Raw genomic sequence first — 22,681 nt, forward strand, 5'->3', positions numbered from 1 at the left:
TACCTGCTATCCCACAGTCACACTCCCTTCCCAGAGACTATTATCCCACTGTTACTATAGACACCATCTCTCCCTACTATACCTGCTATCCCACAGTCACACTCCCTTCCCAGAGACTATTATCCACTGTTACTATAGGCACCATCTCTCCCTACTATACCTGCTATCCCACAGTCACACTCCCTTCCCAGAGACTATTATCCCACTGTTACTATAGGCACCATCTCTCCCTACTATACCTGCTATCCCACAGTCACACTCCCTTCCCAGAGACTATTATCCCACTGTTACTATAGACACCATCTCTCCCTACTATACCTGCTATCCCACAGTCACACTCCCTTCCCAGAGACTATTATCCACTGTTACTATAGGCACCATCTCTCCCTACTATACCTGCTATCCCACAGCCACAGTCCCTTCCCAGAGACTATTATCCCACTGCTACTATAGGCACCGTCTCTCCCACAGCTACAGTGAAGCCCTCGCTGCTATAGGCGCCTTGTAGTGGGCCCGGAGTCTACAGGAGCCTTCCTTGGTTTGCACATCCAGACACCCAGATGCCAGAGTTCTCGACCAGCACATCTCCACTCACTACCTACGCCCACAATTATAATTCCCGCCTACCCTTTCCTCTGACAGACAGAGGATTGCGTATCACTACCACGTGACTACTCATTCGGCCTGGGTTGCCCATGCGCAGAAGCTGATAGCGCCGGCCCGTCAGCTTCTGGAAGGAAGCCGCCATGGAGTCATACGATGTGATTGCAAACCAGCCCGTTGTGATTGACAATGTAAGTAATCTGATCTAGGTTGTGCATAACGCACAGTTATGTTATTCGCAGGAATCGCTTGGTCTCCTGTCAGTGAAGACTCGGGAGCATATTTTTTCCCTTTGTCATAGCAACCGCACCCCTACTGACTGCTGCACTTCTCTGCCTTGGAGCCTCGGGCGCCTCATTGAGGCTGAACGCGCGGGACTGTTAATAAACCTTTAATTCGGCGACATAAGTATTATCTCCACATTGGATTTTGAACGTTTAGAATGTGTGGTGTCGGCTCAACCGAACCTGCTGTCGCGTCAGAGAATATTGGGGGAATGAAAGGGTGTGGCAAACATTGCTTTGGAGCGTTCCGATTGGCGGAGATAGCTGTCGCTTAAACTAAGGGTGGCTGGCTGGTGTGACTGAGCTCAGTGTGCCGCACCCTGTTCTATGATTGGTACCCGGAGTGACGTGCAGTTCATTTTACAGTTGTGATTGGTGCATTTTCGTGGAGAGGCGGAACCATATGGACCGGGTGTGGGAGGATGAGGTTGAATGTGTATAGAACAGCTTGTTATGTATATTTCACTTCAGCGTCTCCACGAGCCCCTAATAGCAATTCTATAGGTCTGGAATACTTACAGCAGTGGTGTCTGGAGGATGTACGTCAGCAGTTCCATTTCCTGTTTATAGGCCTATGGGAAAACAATTCTGACTCCTCATATGAACAATACCAGTGGGGCTTTTCTAAAATGGACCCCATTTATTGTTCTGCCCCTCTGGGCACAACTGCTGTCCCCTCCTGAAGTAGAAGGAAAGGTCCAGTCGAAGGGGGAGCCAAATGTTAGGGCACCCCCAAGGAATGCAGTGAATTACCTTATACCCCAGGCCGGGGCTCCTGTTAGCAGGAAACTGCACAGGCCCAGGGTACTTGTTGTCTAAATATTCTAAAATAATAATTTGTAAATACAATCGCAATTCTAAACCGTTGACAATCAAGTGACACTTCAATCTCCCACTCAGCACCGGTCTCCTTTTCTTTTTCTCTACTCGCAGGAGTGGGGCGTCTGTTTTTCAGTGACAGATTCAATCAGGTCTGGACTGGGATTCAAAATAGTCCCTGGCATTTCAAGTCCACAGAGACCCAAACAGCCCCACCATCCCACTAAATACTGAGGGGCACATTTACTTAGCTCGAATGAAGGAATAGAATAAAAAATACTTTGAAGTATTTTTTGGGCTACTTCGACCATTGAATTGGCTACTTCGACCTTCGACTACAACTTTGACTTCAAATCGAACGATTCAAACTAAAAATCGTTCGACCATTCGATAGTCGAAGTACTGTCTCTTTAAAAAAAACTTCGACCCCCTAATTCGCCACCTACCGAGCACCAATGTTAGCCTATGGGGAAGGTCCCATCGGCTTTTTAGCCAATTTCTGATTGAAGGAAAATCATTCGATCGATGGATTAAAATCCTTTGAATCGTTCGATTCTAAGGATTTAATCGTTCGATCGAGCGATTATTTGTTCGATCGAACGAATAGTGCTAAATAAACTTCGAGGGTCGAATATCGAGGGTTAATTAACCCTCGATATTCGACCATTAGTAAATGTGCCCCTTAGTGTCTATATAGCAGCCCCTCTAGCAGCTGCCAGAATTCACAGGTTGCCATTCTGGGCCTGGATACAACATACCTTTTGCCTAGAAGATGTATTAGAGCTCACTCTCAAAATCACCAGAAATCCTTTCTCTATCTGCAGTATTTTTGCCAAAAGTCAGTTATTTGCTAGATCTTGTTTGTATAAGAATTAGTTATTTGAGTTACCTCGACTACAGTAAAGGGAGCCCCCTCTAAAGCTGATCATAGACGTACGATTTTCGGACCGTGCGTGGAGTGTCCCGACATTTTTCATGCCGTGGCGATCGGTCGTTCAGTCGTTCGGACAGGTTAGAAAATTTCTGTCGGCAGCCGATCATATCTCTGCATGTATTGCCGATCTACATATATATATGTAGAGCCATTAGTGCATTTTATTTCTGTGGATATTCTGCTTTAACACTTGGAAATAGAAATCAGTCAGTAAATGACGAAGCATTTTTGTTATAAATACACAAATCTTTCATGTTTAAGAATTGCAGGTTTAGCAGCTCTGGCAACTCAAAAACCCCAAAAGCTGGAGCAGTGTCAGTATAAAAGCCATTTAGTTCCATTTGAATGTTATACCCTCATCACTCAGCGTTTTATTTATTCCTCATGACCTGTATAAAAGCATTGCTTATACACTGTCAGTCAAGTTGGCAGTGGGCTTTACACCAATGCAGCCCATGCTTGGCACATGGTGATTTTAGATGTCTTTGCCTCTGTACTGTCATAAAAAACCCACAATCCCTATAAATAATTCTTGTGCTGACATTGGTTCCAGAGTATGGAAGAAGGAGAAAATTATACATATAAATATACACTGGCTAAATTACAATTTACTCCTATGTGAAATCTATAGCTGTTGTTATAGCGGGCTGTGACATTGGCAAGACCAGCTCTAACAGACTGGAGTTATTGCTGAATATTGCACCAACATTTCTCTGGCACTATAGGGGCATGGGAAAGGCCTTTCTCTAAAAGCAGAAAAACAACATAAAACATGACACATACTGTATGCGGAGCCCTTCCCAATTCAGTGACTAAGGGAACTGGTTGATACACACAATAAAATAACAGGGCAGTAATAAAATTTATTTGCAGGTCAAAGGAACAGGCAGATAAAGACTGCTCAACCTCAAAATAAAAAAATGCCTGATAACAGAAAACATAATTCTAAGCAACTTTCCAATATACATTAATGAAAAAATGTTCAGTGCTTTTAAGTTTATTTGCAAAAATAATTGCTATTGAAAGCAGCATTTGCTTAACCCCTGCTTGTTACATTTCAAACAGTGGGGGTCATTAATCAATACTGGGCAAATTTTCCCATGGGCAGTAACCCATGGCAACCAATCAAATTGCTGCTTTCATTGTTCTACTTGCAGCTGGCTTTAAAAAGCTAATCACTGATTGGTTGCTATAGGTAACTGCCCATGGGCAAATTTGCCCAGTGTTGATAAATGAACCCCAGTGTTGCATGTTCCCCAGCAAAGACAGGTCTGTTGCCTCGTCTTACATTGTTTCAAGTCTGAGCCATCAGTGCAGAGAATAGACCGGGAATAATAAGTAAACCGCATTTATTCACTATATCGGAGGGCTGCTGAAATAGATTTCTTAGAGAATAGACAGGGACAGACAAACAATGCTTTCAATAGCAACACATGTAAAATAACTTAAAAAAAAAAAAAAAATAGGACATTTGTAATTAATGTATATTGGTGGGGATGGGCGAATTTTTTCGCCTCGTTTCGCCGGAAAAATGACGCCCATAGACTTGTATGGCGGGGTGCGGCAAAATAAAAAAGACGCGCGTCAAAACAATTTCGTCTCGCGACAACATTTTTTGACGCCCATAGACTTTAATTGGCGTCTGCGACAACTCGCCGGCGGCAAATTTTTAACGAAATGGGTCAAATTCACCCATCCCTATATATTGCAATATTGCTTAGAAATATGTTTTCTTTTCTAACCAGTGGCGGAACTACCGGGGGAGCAGGGGGTGCGAGCGGGCCCCCTCAGGGCCCCCCGGCAGTTCGCGCGTCACTTATTCCCGGCCAGTTCCGGGCATACGGAGGGGGGCGGGGGGCCTGGCTGCGCGTCCTGCGCCAGGGCCCGCCCCCCTCTAGTTATGTTTCTGTTTCTAACGCAAATTTTTATTTTAGGGTTGACTTGCCCTTTATATTATTATATGTTTTACATTGGTTTGACTCTCATCCTCTCTTTTTTTTGGGTTTAAAGGGGTTCACCTTCTAAACACATTTCCAACACAGTTGTTCTCAGATTGCTCACCATAAAAAAAGACTTTTTTCAATTGCTTTCCATCTTTTATTTTTTATTGTTTTCCCAAAATTTAAGTTTAATGTTCCTGTCTCTGGTGTTTCAGTCTGGCAGCTCTGTGCAGATTCTGAACTGTTACAATTTGCTACATTTAGTTGATATATTTCTCAGCAGCATCTGTGGAATATTAGCAACTATTGTATTAAGTCTAACAGCTGCCTGTAATGAAACTCTGGGATTTTGCTCAGCAGGGACAAAGATAACAAATGTATCAACTAAATGTATCAATTTAGAATATTCTGGGGCAGATTTATCAAGGGTCGAATTTCCAAGTGAAAAAAACTTCAAAATTCGACCATCGAATAGGGTAGTCTGACATTCAAAGTCAAAGGGTTGTTAAGATCGTACGATTTTACAAAAAAAATCCTTTGACTTCTCAAAACTTAGCCAAATACTGGCTATGGGTTCTAGGAGGTCCCCATAGGCTAACATAGCAATTCGGCAGGTTTAAGTTGTCGAAGTGTCAAAGTAGAAGTTTTTTAAAGAGACAGTACTTCGATTTTCGAATGGTCGAATTTGTGAAGTATTTTCAATTCAAATCGAAGTCGACTATGGCCTATTCAATAGTCGAAGTACCCAAAAATTACTTTGAAATTCAAAGTTTTTTCATTTGAAAATTCACTTCGACCTTTGATAAATCTGCCCCTTAATGAGAAAAAAGAAAGTAATTGGGAAAGGTCTTTATTTCTGGTGAACAATCTGAAACCAACTGAACTGGAAAAAGTGTTTAAAGAAGACTTATGTGGGTTAGTAGTTTATGGAAAAGTAAATTATGTTATTTTTACTATGGATGCACTGAATCCACTATTTTGGATTCGGCCGAACCCCCGAATCCTTTGTGAAACATTCGGGTGAATACCGAACTGAAATCCGAACCCTAACGTGTGCGGCAAAAAACATTTTTACCTCCTTGTTTTGTGACGAAAAGTCACATCATTTTAAGGAATTGGATCCGGTTCGGCCAGGCACAAGAATTCAGCCGTATCCGAATCCTGCTTAAAATCCTGGCTGAATACCGAACCGAATCCTGGATTCGGTGCATCCCTTATTTCTCTCACCTATATTGGGGGACACAGGCACCATGGGGATGAAGATCCTGCAGCTTGGAGAGCGGACACTAAAATGTTAAACTTGACTCCTCCTCCTGCTGTGGGCTTCATCCCCTGCCTCCTCCTCCAATATTCAGTTTCTTTTAGTGTCCTCGAAGGAGAACATGACACTTACTGTGGCTGGAGCAAATGATCCAAGGACTTCGGTTAGGGTCATGCCACACTGGGGACAGGGGTCTCCAGGACCCAGTGCCCCTCAGCCAGTTTAGGTATAGCACCTAAAAATCCTTCTGCCCATCTGCCTTACCGCTCCCCGGAGGACTGCAGGCACGCTCCACACTTCCCATGGCTGTTAAGTTCCCGCTCTATGGAGGTCTGCACCAGCCTTATACTACAGGGAAGTCTCTACCCAGGGCACACGAAACACTGGCTGAACAGGTAGGTCACCTTGCGATTTTATTATCTGGGTGCCTACCTCCCCACCGTTGGTTACATTTACATTTGGATGCGGATACATAGCTAAGTCCTCCTGCCTACGCGCTTACGTTCGTCAGAGCCGGCAGGGTTTACATGGGAAGTAGCTAATATAGCCTGAGGCGCGATGCGGATATCTTCCGCTCTGCCTCCTTCTCTTACCGCCGTCTTGTTTCTTACAGCGGCTCCTAGGGATACACTCTCTCCCCTGACGGAGCCGGGCGGGTAGGGGGCGGAGGTTAAAATGGCGGCGAGGCTCCTTCTACAAGTTCCTTCCCGCCTTACCTTACGCGCCGCCTCACGTTAATAGCCACGCCCACCGCTTCCTTATAGGGCACTCGCGTCCTTCGCGCGCTTCTGCTCCAAGAGACTGCTGCAGCACAGCCAACGCAGCTCTCTTCAGAGGCACACGCTGCTAGAGATCCCTTCTGGACTACGCTCCTGCGGATCAGGCAAGTTTTTTCACAGGGGAAGTACAGTACAGCCTCGGCGTTACTAACTCCCTTCTATGCCTAACGTGCCACCTCTCTTGTCTCCTCAGACCCTGACAGTGTTCGGCACCTACTCATATCCCCTGCCTCTTCCTTGCTGTAGAGGGAATACATATCACCATGGCTGACCTAACAGAGGAGGCAGTCTTAGCTAGAGGGGCAGCAGCTGCTAGGACAGCTTCAAAGGTATCTTACCTTGCCTGCACTAGCTGCAGAACCAAATTTCTGACAGCCTCTGCTGATCCAGTGTGCACAGCATGTAGACCTCACAATGCTACACCCACACACCCTGACGAGCACCCTACTGCCTCTACTTCACTAGCTGGTTCGGACTCAGAACTAGTGCGTGCTCTCTCCCTTTCCCTAGCTGGACTTCAAAACTTAGCCCGCATTCCTGAGACCCTAGATAGAGTCTTAGAGCATCTGGCAGCTCCAGGACATACTCAGGGCAAACACACTACAGCTCCCAAAAGACCCATAGATTTCCCCCCGGAAGCTTCAGGTGGCTTTAACCCTTCTTCTGAAGAGGAGGGTCTTGTTCAGTCAGAGGACGATTCCGAACCAGAGCCCGATCCAGATTCCGAGATCCCTAGAACTCAAGGAGAAGTAGAAGGGCTAATTCAGGCAGTCCTTAAGACCCTAAATATTGAAGAGACCGTCTCGGTCGAGGAGACCGGAAAGAACATTTTCAAGAGGCAAAGGCGGTCTTCTTGCGTTTTTCCAGCCTACGAACAACTGGAGGAGATCATTAAGGCTCAGTGGAAGACCCCCGACCATAGGGTACAGGTCTCCAAACGTTTTACTCAGACTTATCCATTTCCACAGGAATGTATAGATCTCTGGGCATCTCCCCCGTCTGTCGATCCTCCAGTTTCCAGACTGTCAAAGACCACTACTATACCGGTAGCAGATGCAGCATCCTTCAAGGATCCTATTGACAAGAGATTAGAGGGCTTCTGTAAGGCAATCTTCACAGCTTCTGGAACAGCCTTTAGGCCAATGTTTGCAATCGCATGGGTGGCCAAGGCCATGGAAGTCTGGGTGGAACAGGTAGCTCAGCTGATTGGATCCGAGGACCCCACAACTGACCACCTCCTTTCTCAGGTAGCGGACGCTACAGCCTACATCTGTGACGCATCCCTAGATGCAGCAAAGCTGGTGGCAAAGGCATCAGCACAGTCCATAGCGGCTCGCCGTTTCCTCTGGCTAAAGACCTGGACGGCTGACCTAACATCAAAGAGATCCTTAGTCAGTCTCCCCTTCCAGGGTAAACAATTATTCGGGGCAGAGCTGGATAAAATAATCTCTCAGGCTACAGGGGGCAAGAGCACCCTACTTCCCCAGAATAAACCCAAGAGACCCCCCTTCAAGCGACGACCATTTTTTCGTCCCTTTCGTCAAGGCCAGAGGACCAAGCCCCACACAGAAAAGTCCAACTCCGGTCCCCGTCCAGTATACCATAACAGACAGAGATCCAATTGGAACTCATCCAAGACATCGAACAAGTCCTCTCAGGACAAACCCGCCTCCTCCTGAAGGTGTGTCCACCCCTGGAGGGGTCCCCTTAGGCGGCCGCCTAAGAGCCTTTCAGGAGGTGTGGCAGAGTCATGTAACAGACCAGTGGGTCCTCCAAATAATTTCCCACGGATATCTGATAGACTTGTCACAACTTCCTCCTCGCAGATTTTTCGTCTCCCGTATACCCAAAGGGGAAAACAAGAGACTAGCCTTCCTAAGGATTATCCAAAATCTAGCAGAGTCCGGAGTCATACAGCCAGTTCCACAAGCAGACAGGGGTCGAGGTTTTTACTCAAACCTTTTCATTGTTCCCAAAAAGGACGGCTCTTACAGACCTGTATTAGATCTAAAGGCTCTCAACCTTGTCGTAAAGACTGGCCATTTCAAGATGGAGTCAGTACAGTCCGTACTAATGTCCATGGAAAGCCAAGAGTTCATGACAGTGATAGACATAAAGGACGCCTACCTTCACATCCCCATCCACAGAAATCATCACAGATTCCTGAGATTCTATGCAGCCGGAGAACACTGGCAATTTGTAGCTCTCCCCTTCGGCCTCTCGTCTGCACCTCGAGTGTTCACGAAGGTCATGGCAGCAGCCCTAGCAGGACTCAGACTCAGGGGGATAACAGTTGTACCCTATTTAGACGATCTGTTTCGTAAAGGCTCCTTCTCAAGATCTGGCAAGCAGTTACACTTCCCAAGTCCTCCATTATCTCACACAGCTGGGTTGGATCATCAACTTCAGCAAATCCAATTTGATCCCGGCTCAGAACACAGAGTATCTGGGAATGATTCTCGACTCCAGGAAAGGCAGAGCCTTCCTACCGCGGAACAAGATCGAGACGCTACAAAGCAGAGTCAGAGTGCTCAAGACGAACGATTCCACTCCCCTACGGACAGCCATGAGGACCCTCGGTACAATGGTAGCCTCATTTCCCACAGTACCTTATGCGCAGCTCCACACCAGACCTCTGCAACAGCTGATACTGAAATATCAGAAGAAGGATCGGGTGAACCTGGACAGACTTGTTCCAATCTCGAGGGAGGTCAAACTCTCCCTCCGTTGGTGGCTCCACCCGCAAAGGATGACTTCGGGAAGGCCGTTCCCCAACCACACTTGGACAGTAATAACGACAGACGCAAGTCTAAAGGGTTGGGGCGGAGTGCTAGACCAGCTGACAGTCCAAGGCATCTGGAAACAGGAGGAACAACTTCTCCCGATAAATATCCTCGAACTTCGTGCAATCCTCTACTCACTACAACACTGGACGCCGCTCCTACAGGGGAGCCCAGTGAGAGTACAGTCAGACAACATGACAGCTGTAGCCTACATAAATCACCAAGGAGGCACAAGAAGTCGGGCCGCACTGGCAGAAGTACAAAAGATACTGTTGTGGGCAGAACTCAACATTCCGGCAATCTCAGCGGTTTATCTACCAGGAGTAGAGAACTGGGTGGCGGACTACCTAAGCAGAGAGACGATAGATCAGGGCGAGTGGAGTCTTCACCCCGAAGTTTTCCAACTACTCGTGAACAGATGGGGTTATCCCGAGATAGACCTGATGGCCTCCAGATACAATCGCAAGGTCCCAAGGTTCATAGCCAGAAGCGTAGATCCTCAAGCATGGGCAGTGGATGCCCTAGTAATCCAGTGGAATTACTCACTAGCCTACATCTTTCCTCCATTGGCACTACTACCAAGAGTCATCAAAAAGATAAGGAGGGACAAGACTCCAACCATTCTAGTGGCCCCCTATTGGCCTCGAAGAACATGGTTCGCAGATATCATAGTGATGGCAGCAGACGATCCCTTTCACCTCCCCCCAAGAGAGGACTTGCTCACACAGGGGCCGATTGTCCACCCGAATTTACGCTTATGGGATTTAACGGCGTGGCTCTTGAGGCCCTAGTTCTGAGAGCTTCTGGAGCCCCCTCAGATGCTATTCCCACCATGCTACGGGCTCGCAAACCGGTCTCCGCCAGGATTTACCACAGAGTGTGGAAGACTTTTATCGGTTGGTGCGAATCTAGGAACATTGACCCCAGAGGTGTCAGGGAGAAGGAGATTCTTTCCTTTTTACAAGAAGGACTGTCTAAGGGTCTGGCCTTAAGTTCCCTGAAGGTTCAGGTATCGGCGCTTTCCATTCTATTCCAGACCAAGTTTGCATTCAATAGCAATATAAAGACTTTTCTTCAAGGAGCAATCAGAATAGTTCCCCCCTATAAGGACCCAGTGCCTCCATGGGACCTTAATCTTGTTTTGTCGGTACTACAGGATGATCCGTTCGAACCCTTGGAGTCAATTCCCTTGGCCACACTAACGGAGAAGGTGGTGTTCTTGTTGGCAATCACGTCAGCACGCAGAGTTTCTGAAATAGCGGCCCTATCGTGCCAAGCTCCATTCACCATCGTACATCAGGATAAGGTGGTGTTACGACCAACACCGGAGTTTCTGCCAAAAGTGGTATCAGAATTCCATTTAAATCAGGACATAGTGGTCCCGTCGCTGTGTCCTCAGCCAAAGACTTCTCTAGAAAGGAAGCTCAACAGACTTGATGTTGTTAGAGCCCTAACAACCTACTTGACCATTACGGAGAAGATCAGGAAGACGAAGTCTCTGTTCATTCTCACAGATGGACCCAAGAAGGGTATGAAGGCCGCCAAGTCGACCATTGCTAAGTGGATTCGATCCACTATCATCAGAGCCTACGCAATCAAGGGCAGGGCTCCTCCCTTCAAAGTTCACGCTCATTCCACACGTGCCATCAGCACTTCATGGGCGGTTCGACATCAGGCATCAGCTGAGCAGGTGTGTCGAGCCGCCACCTGGTCCTCCCTACATACCTTCACGCGCTTCTACAGGTTGCACACTCTGGCGTCAGCAGAAGCTAGTTTCGGGAGGAAGGTGTTACAAACAGTTATTTCATGAACACCTTTTCAAGGGGTTAGTTCCCGCCCTCAGGGGTTGCTTTGGGACATCCCCATGGTGCCTGTGTCCCCCAATATAGGTGAGAGAAAGGAAGATTTTTGTACTTACCGTTAAATCCTTTTCTCTCATCCTACATTGGGGGACACAGGCCTTCCCTCCCTGTTTTTTCCATTTCGTGTTTAGCCTTATGGGCCTTCACGTTTAGAGTTAATTCTGTTCCGAATCAAGTTCAATGTTTTAAGGTGGGGAGACTCCTTCTCTGTTGGGTAACCTGGGCTATCTACTCCTTCTTCGGTAAGAAACTGAATATTGGAGGAGGAGGCAGGGGATGAAGCCCACAGCAGGAGGAGGAGTCAAGTTTAACATTTTAGTGTCCGCTCTCCAAGCTGCAGGATCTTCATCCCCATGGTGCCTGTGTCCCCCAATGTAGGATGAGAGAAAAGGATTTAACGGTAAGTACAAAAATCTTCCTTTTTACATTAGCACATGTTTTCCCTGAAAGACAAGTATAAGGGCATGGCAAATTGTGTCCTTGTTATGTTGCCTTCTTTGGCTGAGATTCTTCACAAATATCAAAGAGAATGGTTTATGATCCCCTGGAAGTGTCACTGTTTCATGGAGTATTCTGCGAGGCATGCAAGCAGTATGGCAACTCCTTTCTAATTTGCAGAGAAGTGATGCTCAATGCACACATGTAGTTATACCTTCATGAAATAATACTATAGTTTGCACATTTCAGCCACACTGAGAATGCACCCATCGTGCCGGGCTGCGTGTGACATCGTATAACTGCTATGATACGGTATTCTGTATTATACCTGTACACTTTACATAGATATGCTATTACAGTGTATGGAATTTGTGAGACATTCAGTAATTTACTAAAACCTTTTTCTCTATAGGGGTCTGGAGTCATCAAAGCTGGTTTTGCAGGTGACCAAATCCCAAAGTACTGCTTTCCAAACTAGTGAGTTTCCCCTTTTTTTTTTTTTTTTTTTATTTATTGTGAGACCATAATAAAGTAAATATAACCTTGTTTGTGTTCATTTTTTTTCAGTGTGGGAAGGCCCAAACACATCCGAGTCATGGCTGGTGCCCTGGAGGGAGATTTGTTTATTGGACCAAAGGCAGAGGTAATGCCAAACAAAGAGTTACTTTTATGATCTATTAAAACTTCATACGGTAAACAATGTTTCATACAGCACTCTCTGTGGAGTAGTGATGTGCGGGTTTGGGATTTCCCTGACCCCAACCCTAATAGCAGACCTAATAATTCAGAGGCAATTTGCCATTTTTTATTATTTGTGGCAAATTATTCTAAACCTATAACAAATAAAGAATGAAGACCAATTGAAAAGTTGCTTAGAATTAGTTATTCTATAACATACTAAACATTAACGTAAAGATGAACCACCCCTTTAACTGTCAAATACATTATTTCAAACTTCAAGGTATATATATATGTGTATAATGAATATGTATCATAGATATTAATGTATTTCTTTTATACTCTTAGGAGCACAGGGGCCTTCTCTCAATCCGTTACCCAATGGAGCATGGAATAGTAAAGGACTGGAATGATATGGAACGTATCTGGCAATATGTCTATTCAAAAGACCAACTGCAGACATTCTCTGAGGAGGTACAGTATTGATGTGCAATAGTCTAACTGCCTGCCTTTCTTGTCATTAATTGAAGGGATTGACTAGGTATTGGGTTGGGAAGGTGATTTAGGTGTGCAAGACCCAGTCTGTAGCGTGCAGTCTCCATGTATTCAAACCCCTGCAGACCCTGTGTTCACCTGGGTTAGTGTGCTTAGTTGAATTTATTCAGGACTAGTATTTTAGCCACGAAAATACATTGCTGCCATGCATGATAGGATAAAGGGGTTGGGTAACAGTGGCCTGCATATAGTATAGCTTTAGAAATCAATAAATGCTTTGTATGAGTTTAACCCTTTCCCTGCCTGGCTGCTAAGCCGACATTTTTCTCATACCATAAAGTAAAAAATGAAACATGGATTCTATGTTGTTTACAAGTAATTAATTCCTTTGCCAACATTGTAGTATGTACCTTCTTGGCAGGTAGAGGTTTTTTTTTCCATGTTTGAGAGAGGTTATTGGGGTATTTGGATGAGGTCACCCTCTCAGCGCAATAGTGGCTGCTATATATATATATATATATATATATATATATATATATATATATATATATATATATATATATATATATATATATATATTCAGCTTACAGTTTGCGTTGCATGCTCTACGGCAGGGATCCCCAACCTTTAGAACCCGTGAGCAACATTCAGAAGTAAAAGGAGTTGGGGAGCAACACTAGCATGAAAAATGTTCCTGGGGTGCCAAATAGGGGCTGTGATTGGCCATTTAGTAGCCCCTATGTGGATTGTCAACCTACATTGAGGCTCTGTTTGGCAGTACAACTGGTTTTTATGCAACTAAAACTTGCCTCCAAGCCTGGAATTCAAAAATAAGCTCCTGCTTTGAAGCCACTGGGAGCAACATCCAAGGGGTTGGAGAGCAACATGTTGCTCGCGAGCTACTGGTTGGGGATCACTGCTCTACGGGATGTTGCAGTCCACAAGCTTACTTATGGAGACGCATTGCAATTGACTTTACTGTAACTCATCGATACACAGACTTACAGATATTACAAGCCCACGAACTCAACACTGATTAACTGTAATTTGACTCTGCGAACTTAGTGTATTCATTGGTGGTTCTAGTGAGATAATGTTTACATCTCCTAAACCAAGCAAGTTTTCGAGTGTGTGTGTGTATATATATATATATATATATATATATATATATATATATATATATATATATATATATATATATATATATATGCAAATTATTAATAAGACACAAAAATGTAAACCGATCCTTATAAATACGGTATGTTGTTTCTTTAAAAGGCATTCTCTAAGTTTTATGCAGTGAATTATGACTATCCATGGCCAGGAGTGTAAGCATTGTAGTTGAAGTTATAGCATGCTTCACATACAGTAGTATATGTAACTATATTTCACTTTAATAACATCTATTATTTTATGTTTATGTAACTGGCCTCCTTGCACATTCCCTACAGCATCCCGTACTACTGACAGAAGCTCCCTTGAACCCCCGTAAAAATCGGGAAAGAGCAGCAGAAGTTTTCTTTGAAACATTTAATGTTCCGGCGCTGTTCATCTCCATGCAGGCTGTGCTGAGTCTGTGAGTACAAACTTCTTGTTGAGGTAATACAAATTGTATGTAACGTTTGCTCTTACCCTACTCTTGCTGGATTTCAGATACGCAACAGGTAGGACAACAGGGGTTGTTCTGGACTCTGGAGACGGGGTGACTCACGCAGTTCCCATTTATGAAGGATTTGCCATGCCTCATTCAATAATGAGGATCGACATTGCAGGCAGAGATGTTTCCCGTTTCCTGCGCCTTTACCTGCGGAAAGAAGGCTACGATTTCCACACCTCAGCAGAGTTTGAAATCGTGAAAACCATCAAGGAGGTTGATAGCCTTAATTTATATTATTTATTAGTAGTTATTTTTGGTATTTTTTAAGTTTTGCAAGTAATTATTCCCAGTTCTATACACACTCTCATTCAAGCATTGTAGAACTTCATACTTCATGGGAAACAAACAGATTTAATAACTGGCCACATCCTGCAAGAACCCAGCAAAGTAATTATTATCAGAAATGTTAACCAGGGTTTTCTGAAAAAATTATAGGGATGCTGTATACCTTCTTTTCCCTGAATTATTATGTCTATGTATATTGAATGACCATAATCTAAAATTGTAGCCTGACAAAGCAATCATTTTTTTGACTACGGGGGGTTAGCGGCCTCCATTTGAATGCTGGAAAGAGACCAAAGACGGTGGCAGATAATTCAAAAACTTTGTAACAAATTGAATTTCTAAGCAATTGAAAATTTGCTTAATAGGATATATAGCATTCTTAAAGGTAACCCGTCCCTTTAAGAGTCACTCATGGCTCTCTACAAATTTCTCTCATTTAAAATAGGACATTTGTTGCCAACACATTAAGGCATATTTGTAGGTGTTGGTTGGACAGATCCTTTAAATATAAATATTAATTCAGATTATGGTGTTACTAATCCCTTAAAACAAGTATTCTAGTAATGTATTTGCACAGTATATTATACCTAAAAAGCAATTTTTTAAAAACAAAACCTTTCAAAATGATTTTATAGCGAGATATAATTGAGTTTCTCTTTTCTATTTCGTATGCAGCGAGCGTGTTACTTGTCAATAAATCCCCAGAAAGATGAGACACTGGAAACTGAAAAGGCTCAATACTACTTACCTGATGGTAGCACTATTGAGGTGGGTACCTTTTGTTAAATAGCTATGAGGCTGGCTGTTCTCTCTTAAACTTCTTTCACATTTTGTTCTATGAAAGTCATACATTGAAAAAAGATTATTGTTAATAGTGTGGCACACTCTGCACTAAAAAGGGGAAACCTCTTTATTGTGAAGGAAGTGATTCAAAATAAATGTCTAAAATATTATATTTCTTTCCCTCTGATTATTGTTCATATTTGGTGGATTTCGCTTTGGCAGCAGTTAAAGTTGTGAGTAGTCTAGGCTGCTCTGGATCAGCTTTGCATTATTATTATATTTATGATTATTCATTAAGCAGTAAGCTTTTTCCATTGCGCTTCCTTCACAATAGGAACAGGGAACTGTCAGGCACATGCACTCAAATTGTAATGTATCTTTTATCATTCTTTCTCAGTGAAATCTGTTTAGAGCTGTACTGGTGCTTAAATTAGGCAGCACGATAAAAAGGGATTCATGTAAGGAATATGATAAGCCTAGAAAAATATTTCTAATATAGTTAGTTATGCAAAAATGTAATGTATAAAGGCTGGAGTGACTGGATATCTAACATAATAGCCAGAATACTACCGGTACTTGAGGGGGGGCACATGGGTCATATCTGTTGATTTTGAATCTGAGCTGAATGCTGAGGATCAATTGTAAACTCACTGAACAGAAATGTACCATGTGGCCCCCCTTCAAGTCGCTGACTAGCTCAGAGTTATAGAACTGAAAAGCAGGAAGTAGTGTTCTGGCTATTATGTTACACATCCAGTCACTCCAGCCTTTATACATTACATCTTTGTCTAACTATATAAGAAACATTTTTTAGTTTGCACAGCCTATCTATTTTCCCAGTTTTTATTTTTACACTGAACTGTAATTACACTAAGCATGTCTGTTATTAACACTGTATTTCTTAAGGGGGTTGTTCATCTTTGAATTAGCTTTTAGTATGATATAGAGAGTGTTATTCTGAGACAATTTGCATTTGGTTTTCATGTTTTATTATTTCTGGTCTTCGAATTATTTAGCTTTTTATTCAGCAGCTCTCCAGTTTGCAGTTTCACCCGCCTGGTTGCTAAGGTCCAAATTACCCTGCAACCATGCATTGATTTGAATGAGAGACTGGACTATGAATAGGAGAGGCCTGAATAGAAAGATGAGTAATAAAAAGTAGCAATAATAATACATTTCTAGCATTACAAAGCATTTTTAGATGCGGTCAATGATCCCCATTTAAAAAACTGGAACATATCAGAAAAAATAATTAAAAAACTAAAAAAAAGAAAAAATAAACTGAAAAGTTGCTTAGAATTAGCCATTCTATAACATACCAAAAGTTATCATAAAGGGAACTATTCCTTTAATTCTGTATATACTAAATGGGTGTCGAAACAAAGGTTACTGTTTTTTTTAATGTCAGCAGCTGCTGCTGATTTTTCCAGAATTATGTTGATTTCTTTACTCTATTCACTTTCAGATTGGCCCAGCCCGATTCAGAGCCCCGGAATTGCTTTTCCGACCAGATCTGATTGGGGAGGAGTGTGAGGGTATCCACGAAGTGTTAGTATTTGCCATTCAAAAGTCTGACATGGACCTGAGGCGAACACTGTTTTCCAACATAGTTTTATCTGGTGGATCTACTCTTTTTAAAGGTCTGTTATAGAAGATTGGTATTTTCATTGCTGAATAACGTGAAATGCAAACTTAAGCTGTTAAAACAAAGTAGCACGATATCCCCCACTTGTATTTATATAATGTTTGGCATTGCAGTAAACAGATTTGTCACAAAGGAGTTATTTTTTTTTCCTTTGCTGACTCTAAAATCACAAGACTATGAATGGACTCTTTGTAATTGTGTTACACTTCCCACTATTACATGTTACTCAGCAAATGCAACATAAAGAAGAGTTAGCTGGCCCTTAGACTAGGGCCACATTACACATATCTTGGCTTGCGGAGAATCTGTTGCTCCTCTTCTGCTGCGCTGCCTGCACCTGGAATCATAACCTCAGCTTGGCTGCAGGCAGACAGTGGATTTCGGTGCCGAAACCTGTTACACCTGCAGCACAACAGAAGAAGAGAAGAGGGGCAGCAGATTCTCCACAGCCAGAGAGTACCGTGGAGTAAATCGCAGATTTATCAGCACATGGGCAACACATTATCTTCAGATTACCACTGATGGTCAAGTAAAGAAGCTTCTATTTTCAATATATATATAGTGAAAAAGGATTGCGGCACTCACAGGGTTTTAGTGAAAAAACAAAAATTTTTTTATTATTAAGCCTTTTTTGATCCCCCACAGAGATCTTTGTCAGGAGCAAAAACAAACAAACATACTGACGAAGATCCCTGTGGGGGATAGAAACGTTGAGGCTTAATAATAATTTTTTTTTTGTTTTTTCACTAAAACCCTGTGAGTGCGGCAATCCCTTTTCACTGCTTATTTCCCATGCTGGCACCCAGGTATTCATTTTGTCTACGGAGGGCACCATTCCTTTGGTTATATATATATATATATATACAAACAAGGGAAAGTTGTGCTCACCACTAGTTTTTAAAAACATTAGGCGGGGGTGCAATGAGGGTGTGACCACAAAATACATATAGACAAATACAAGATTCCTCTGCACTCAACCCATTATCAATATATTTAAGACAGAGACATTTTGTGCATACTGCTACTGAAAAATGCCTTACCCTTTAAACAAAACAGGGATTGTTTGTCCATATATGGTAATACATTTAAGCTGGCCAACTACGTCAAAGTCATCCCATATCTGGCTCAATTTTCATCTGATTCATTAAGAATTCTATGGTTTAATTATACATTTTATAAAAGGGACGAATACGTTTTACCTGCAACTTACTAGCTGCTTTCAAAGTAAAACTCCCAAACTTGGCTGCCCTTTTATTAGACACCAGTGGGATCACCTGACTATAGTTGGAGGGGGTGGGAGCTACAACATGGTAAAACATATCCCTGTTTTGTTTAAAGGGTAAGGCATATTTCAGTAGCAGTATGCACAAAATGTCTCTGTCTTAAATATATTGATAATGGGTTGAGTGCAGAGGAATCTTGTATTTGTCTATATGTATTTTGTGGTCACACCCTCATTGCACCCCCGCCTAATGTTTTTAAAAACTAGTGGTGAGCACAACTTTCCCTTGTTTGTTATAGTTCTACAAGAGCAGTGACCAGCTCCATGTTGTAGCTCCCACCCCCTCCAACTATATGGTTACTAATGTTACAAATACCTACACATGAGTCAAGATGAAAGGTCTGTATTAGGAACCAATCTATTTGCTTAGATATAGGTGTGGTGAAACTGGTGCATATATATATATTTATAATTTATTGTCAACGTTTCGGCTCCATGGATTGAGCCGTCTTCAGGACGGCTCAATCTATGGAGCCGAAACCTTGACAATAAATTTTGATATTTGATTTTTCATACTAAGACCTGGTTGATGCGGTTTTTTTCAGTGGACTATATATATATATATATATGCAAATTATATATATATATATATATGCAAATTATATAACAGCCCTTCTCATTAATGCAATGCTCTTACTAGCAATGTATATTGCAGTTACCGCTGACACCCTTTTGTATTTTTCTTTTCCAGGTTTCGGTGACAGGCTTTTAAGTGAAGTGAAAAAATTAGCACCAAAAGATGTCAAAATAAGAGTAAGTCTTTCTTTATTCTCTCCCTGCCTAGCAGTATTGGAACCTTACTAAGCACAAATGTGTAGGTCTGTACTAGATGTTTAATGCCATCTGAGTCTTTGCCACAGCTTCCTCATACTCTGGAATCCGCTTTTGTGTGCAACAGCATGATAAGAGGGCAAGGAATCATGCACCACTTTGTTCTGAGAACTCTAGGGTGGCCTTGATCTACCTCTCACAGTTGGCAGAAGGTTCACAAATGCATGTAATGAAAGACTGACCCGAACATGGCTTATTTGTTTTTTTCTTTTAGATATCAGCTCCTCAAGAACGATTATATTCCACTTGGATTGGGTAAGTTCTCTTTATTTGAATCATGATACAAATTTACTAGGGCTTAACACTGTTATTTATCACAGGTTTATTTCAGCCTTTCTGTTTGGAGGCACTTTCCTAGACTATTCACTCTTTCTTTAAGTTGGTAGCCAGGAAGCAGTCTCCCTAACATGAGGTTGTATCATTGGAGCAGACCACATGGTGACCGTTCTCCAGCATGTTGGCTAGAGGTTTCTAACTAGTGAATCAATATTTTGAAGCTAAAGGCCTTTAGGTACTGTACTAAGCAAATGGTAGTAAGCAGTGTTAAAGGAGAACTAAACCCTAAACATTAATATGGCTAAAACTGCCATATTTTATATAATGAACTTATTGCACCAGCTTAAAATTTTCAGCTTGTCAATAGCAGCAATGATCCAGGACTTCAAACTTGTCACAGGGGGTCACCATCTTGGAAAGTGTATGTGACACTCACATGCTCAGTGGGCTCTGAGCAGCTGTTGAGAAGCTAAGCTTAGGGGTCTGTGCAAATTATCAAGCAGAAATTGAGGTTTGTCTATTATATAAGCTGATACTACAAGGCTGATTATTAAATTCTGATGCTAATTACATTGGTTTCTCTGCGACCATCTAGTAAATATATTATAAATTACTAATCAGCCTTATATTACAATATTTGTATTCTATGTGTACTTTATATTTTGAGTCGATCCCTAAGCTCAGTAGGTGACAGCAGCACAGAGCATGTGTAATGAATCGGCAGAAAAGAAGATGGGGAGCTACTGGGGCATCTTTGGAGACACAGACCTTTACTGCTAAAGGGCTGTGCTTGCCTTGGGCTGGTACAGAAGCACAAAACATAATGTATATCATTTCTAGCCTACTTCTTTAGTTAAGCTTTAGTTCTCCTTTAAGCCAGTACCTGTTAACCATTTTTTCTTTATTTGCAGTGGTTCTATTTTGGCATCCCTGGATACCTTCAAGAAAATGTGGGTGTCAAAGAAGGAATATGAAGAAGACGGAGCCAGGGCGATCCATAGGAAAACCTTCTAACACCCTGAAAGATCCAGTCTCTTTATATATCCACTAAGTTTAAAACTCGCTTTCCAGAGTATGAGAGTGTCCACGGGAGATGACTGTGGTGGGTGGGTGTGTATGTATGTGTCTGTATGCGCTCTCCAGCATGCCAAGAAATGGTTTTATGAGGGGGAAAAGATCTGATATTTATAAAGGCCAGCAGAGATCCAAGGAGAAGAAAGCCTTTATTTCATTCCTAGTTATGTTTATTACGTAAAATTACGCAAATAAGCATACCAGGGTAACACACTTGTGAGCTAGAACATGAAGGATCAAACTGTCAGTGGCTCGAGCTATGGTCACTTACTGACCTGCACTTAAATCGCCTTCCTGGCTTCTAGATGATTTGCATTTACCCAAGTCTACAAAGCTAAACTGTCCTGCCCAACTGGTATGAGAAACACAATTTTAGGAAACATTTCTACTGCATGATAATAAATGAACAGAACAGTTCAATGCTTACACTTGTGTCTTGTTCACGTGGCCTCCAGGTACCAGGACGCAAATTCCTTTCATCTTGGCCCTTTCCAACCAACTACTTTTTAGTATCTTACACCCCTTGTTCTTTTCCAGCACACGTTGTGCTTCTGTATCTTATTTGTCCCCTATTTAGAGCTTGTAGATCAAGCTGTGGCACTCCAGCTGCTATAGAATTCTGGGAACAACACCTGAAAGGCCATGGGGTGGAGATCCATAATGGTGTAGACTATTGGTTTGTATGTGCACATCCCCTCACTCCACCTTGGCATGCATCCCCGGCATACCTCTTGGAAAGTTTGTGCTGGAGATATATGTATATTTATTGTCCGCTTTACACTAACGTAACATTTATGAACTATAAATGCTCTTGCCTTACATATCCAAAATAGATTTGGCCTTGTGGATTTGTTTGTAGATTATTATTAGCACATCCATCCATTTGTAGGCAGTGTTGTTTTATGACCCCGTCCCACATATCGTATGTTGTAGGACGATAATGTCTAACGGTCCTTACTAAAATGTGGGAATAGCAGCTATTTCCTTGTGTACAAAAAAAAACTATGGGAGAGAGCATGGGCCAATCTTCAATCTTTGCCTGTGTGGAGTTTAATGAAAAAAAACCCTTTCAATAAAAAGTATCCACTGAGAATCCCAGGACACTGTAATTACATATACAATATGGACTGAACAAATCTTGAAATATTAAGCAAATATTTGTCTTTCTGCATGTAAGCTTAAGCAGCAGCACTTCCATGTATTTATATATGTATATATTATCTTACCACTAAGCTAACGCAAATAACTGAACATACCCACTGCTTGACTGAAGCCTACTGCAACGGGGATGGCAGTTTTCCTGAACTGCATGTACCACTTATCTAGAAGAGAAAAATCTTCCTGGTAGACCAGCGCATATGTACAAGGTAGGCCACAGATTAGCGCACCACTGATTTTGTAGAGCTGGATGGGATTAGCTTGCTCTGTAAAAATGGTTGCTGGCTGGATGTTGTACCTGCTGCTAGAGTGACTATGAAGATTTTTATTCATTCATGTCATGGTATATCTAATATAAGTAATTCTAAAACAAACTCTAATGCTGCTAGAGTCCTGCGTGGAACCAATTTTTGAGACCCCACAACCCTTACCCTGCAACTCGAACCACAACCTGCATATTTACACACTTAGGGGCTGATTCACTAAGGGTCGAATATCGAGGGTTAATTAACCCTCGATATTCGACTAGGAACTAAAATCCTTCGACTTCGAATATCGAAGTCGAAGGATTTAGCGCAGATAGTACGATCGAAGGATAATTCCTTCGATCGAACGATTAAATCCTTCTAATCGAACGATTCGAAGGATTTAAATCCAACGACCGAAGGAATATCCTTCGATCAAAAAAAGTTAGGCAAGCCTATGGGGACCTTCCCCATAGGTTAACATTGACTTTGGTAGCTTTTAGATGGCGAACTAGGGGGTCGAAGTTTTTTTTTAAAGAGACAGTACTTCGACTATCGAATGGTCGAAT

At 42.5% G+C, this 22,681-nt stretch overlaps 1 protein-coding gene across 1 annotated transcript; it reads left to right on the forward strand.

The window, feature by feature from the left end:
* Positions 1 to 637: 637 nt before the first annotated feature.
* Positions 638 to 21,135, forward strand: actr1a.S (ARP1 actin related protein 1 homolog A S homeolog). Its single transcript, XM_018227448.2, has 11 exons — positions 638 to 794; positions 12,116 to 12,180; positions 12,271 to 12,346; positions 12,730 to 12,855; positions 14,328 to 14,452; positions 14,530 to 14,746; positions 15,494 to 15,586; positions 17,067 to 17,241; positions 19,220 to 19,281; positions 19,574 to 19,614; positions 20,547 to 21,135. The coding sequence occupies exons 1-11, from the start codon at positions 747 to 749 to the stop codon at positions 20,647 to 20,649; spliced, it is 1,131 nt and encodes a 376-aa protein (XP_018082937.1). The 5' UTR covers positions 638 to 746; the 3' UTR covers positions 20,650 to 21,135.
* Positions 21,136 to 22,681: the final 1,546 nt, after the last annotated feature.

The sequence above is a fragment of the Xenopus laevis genome, chromosome 7S, assembly GCF_017654675.1.
Source record: "Xenopus laevis strain J_2021 chromosome 7S, Xenopus_laevis_v10.1, whole genome shotgun sequence".
NCBI lineage: Eukaryota > Metazoa > Chordata > Amphibia > Anura > Pipidae > Xenopus > Xenopus laevis.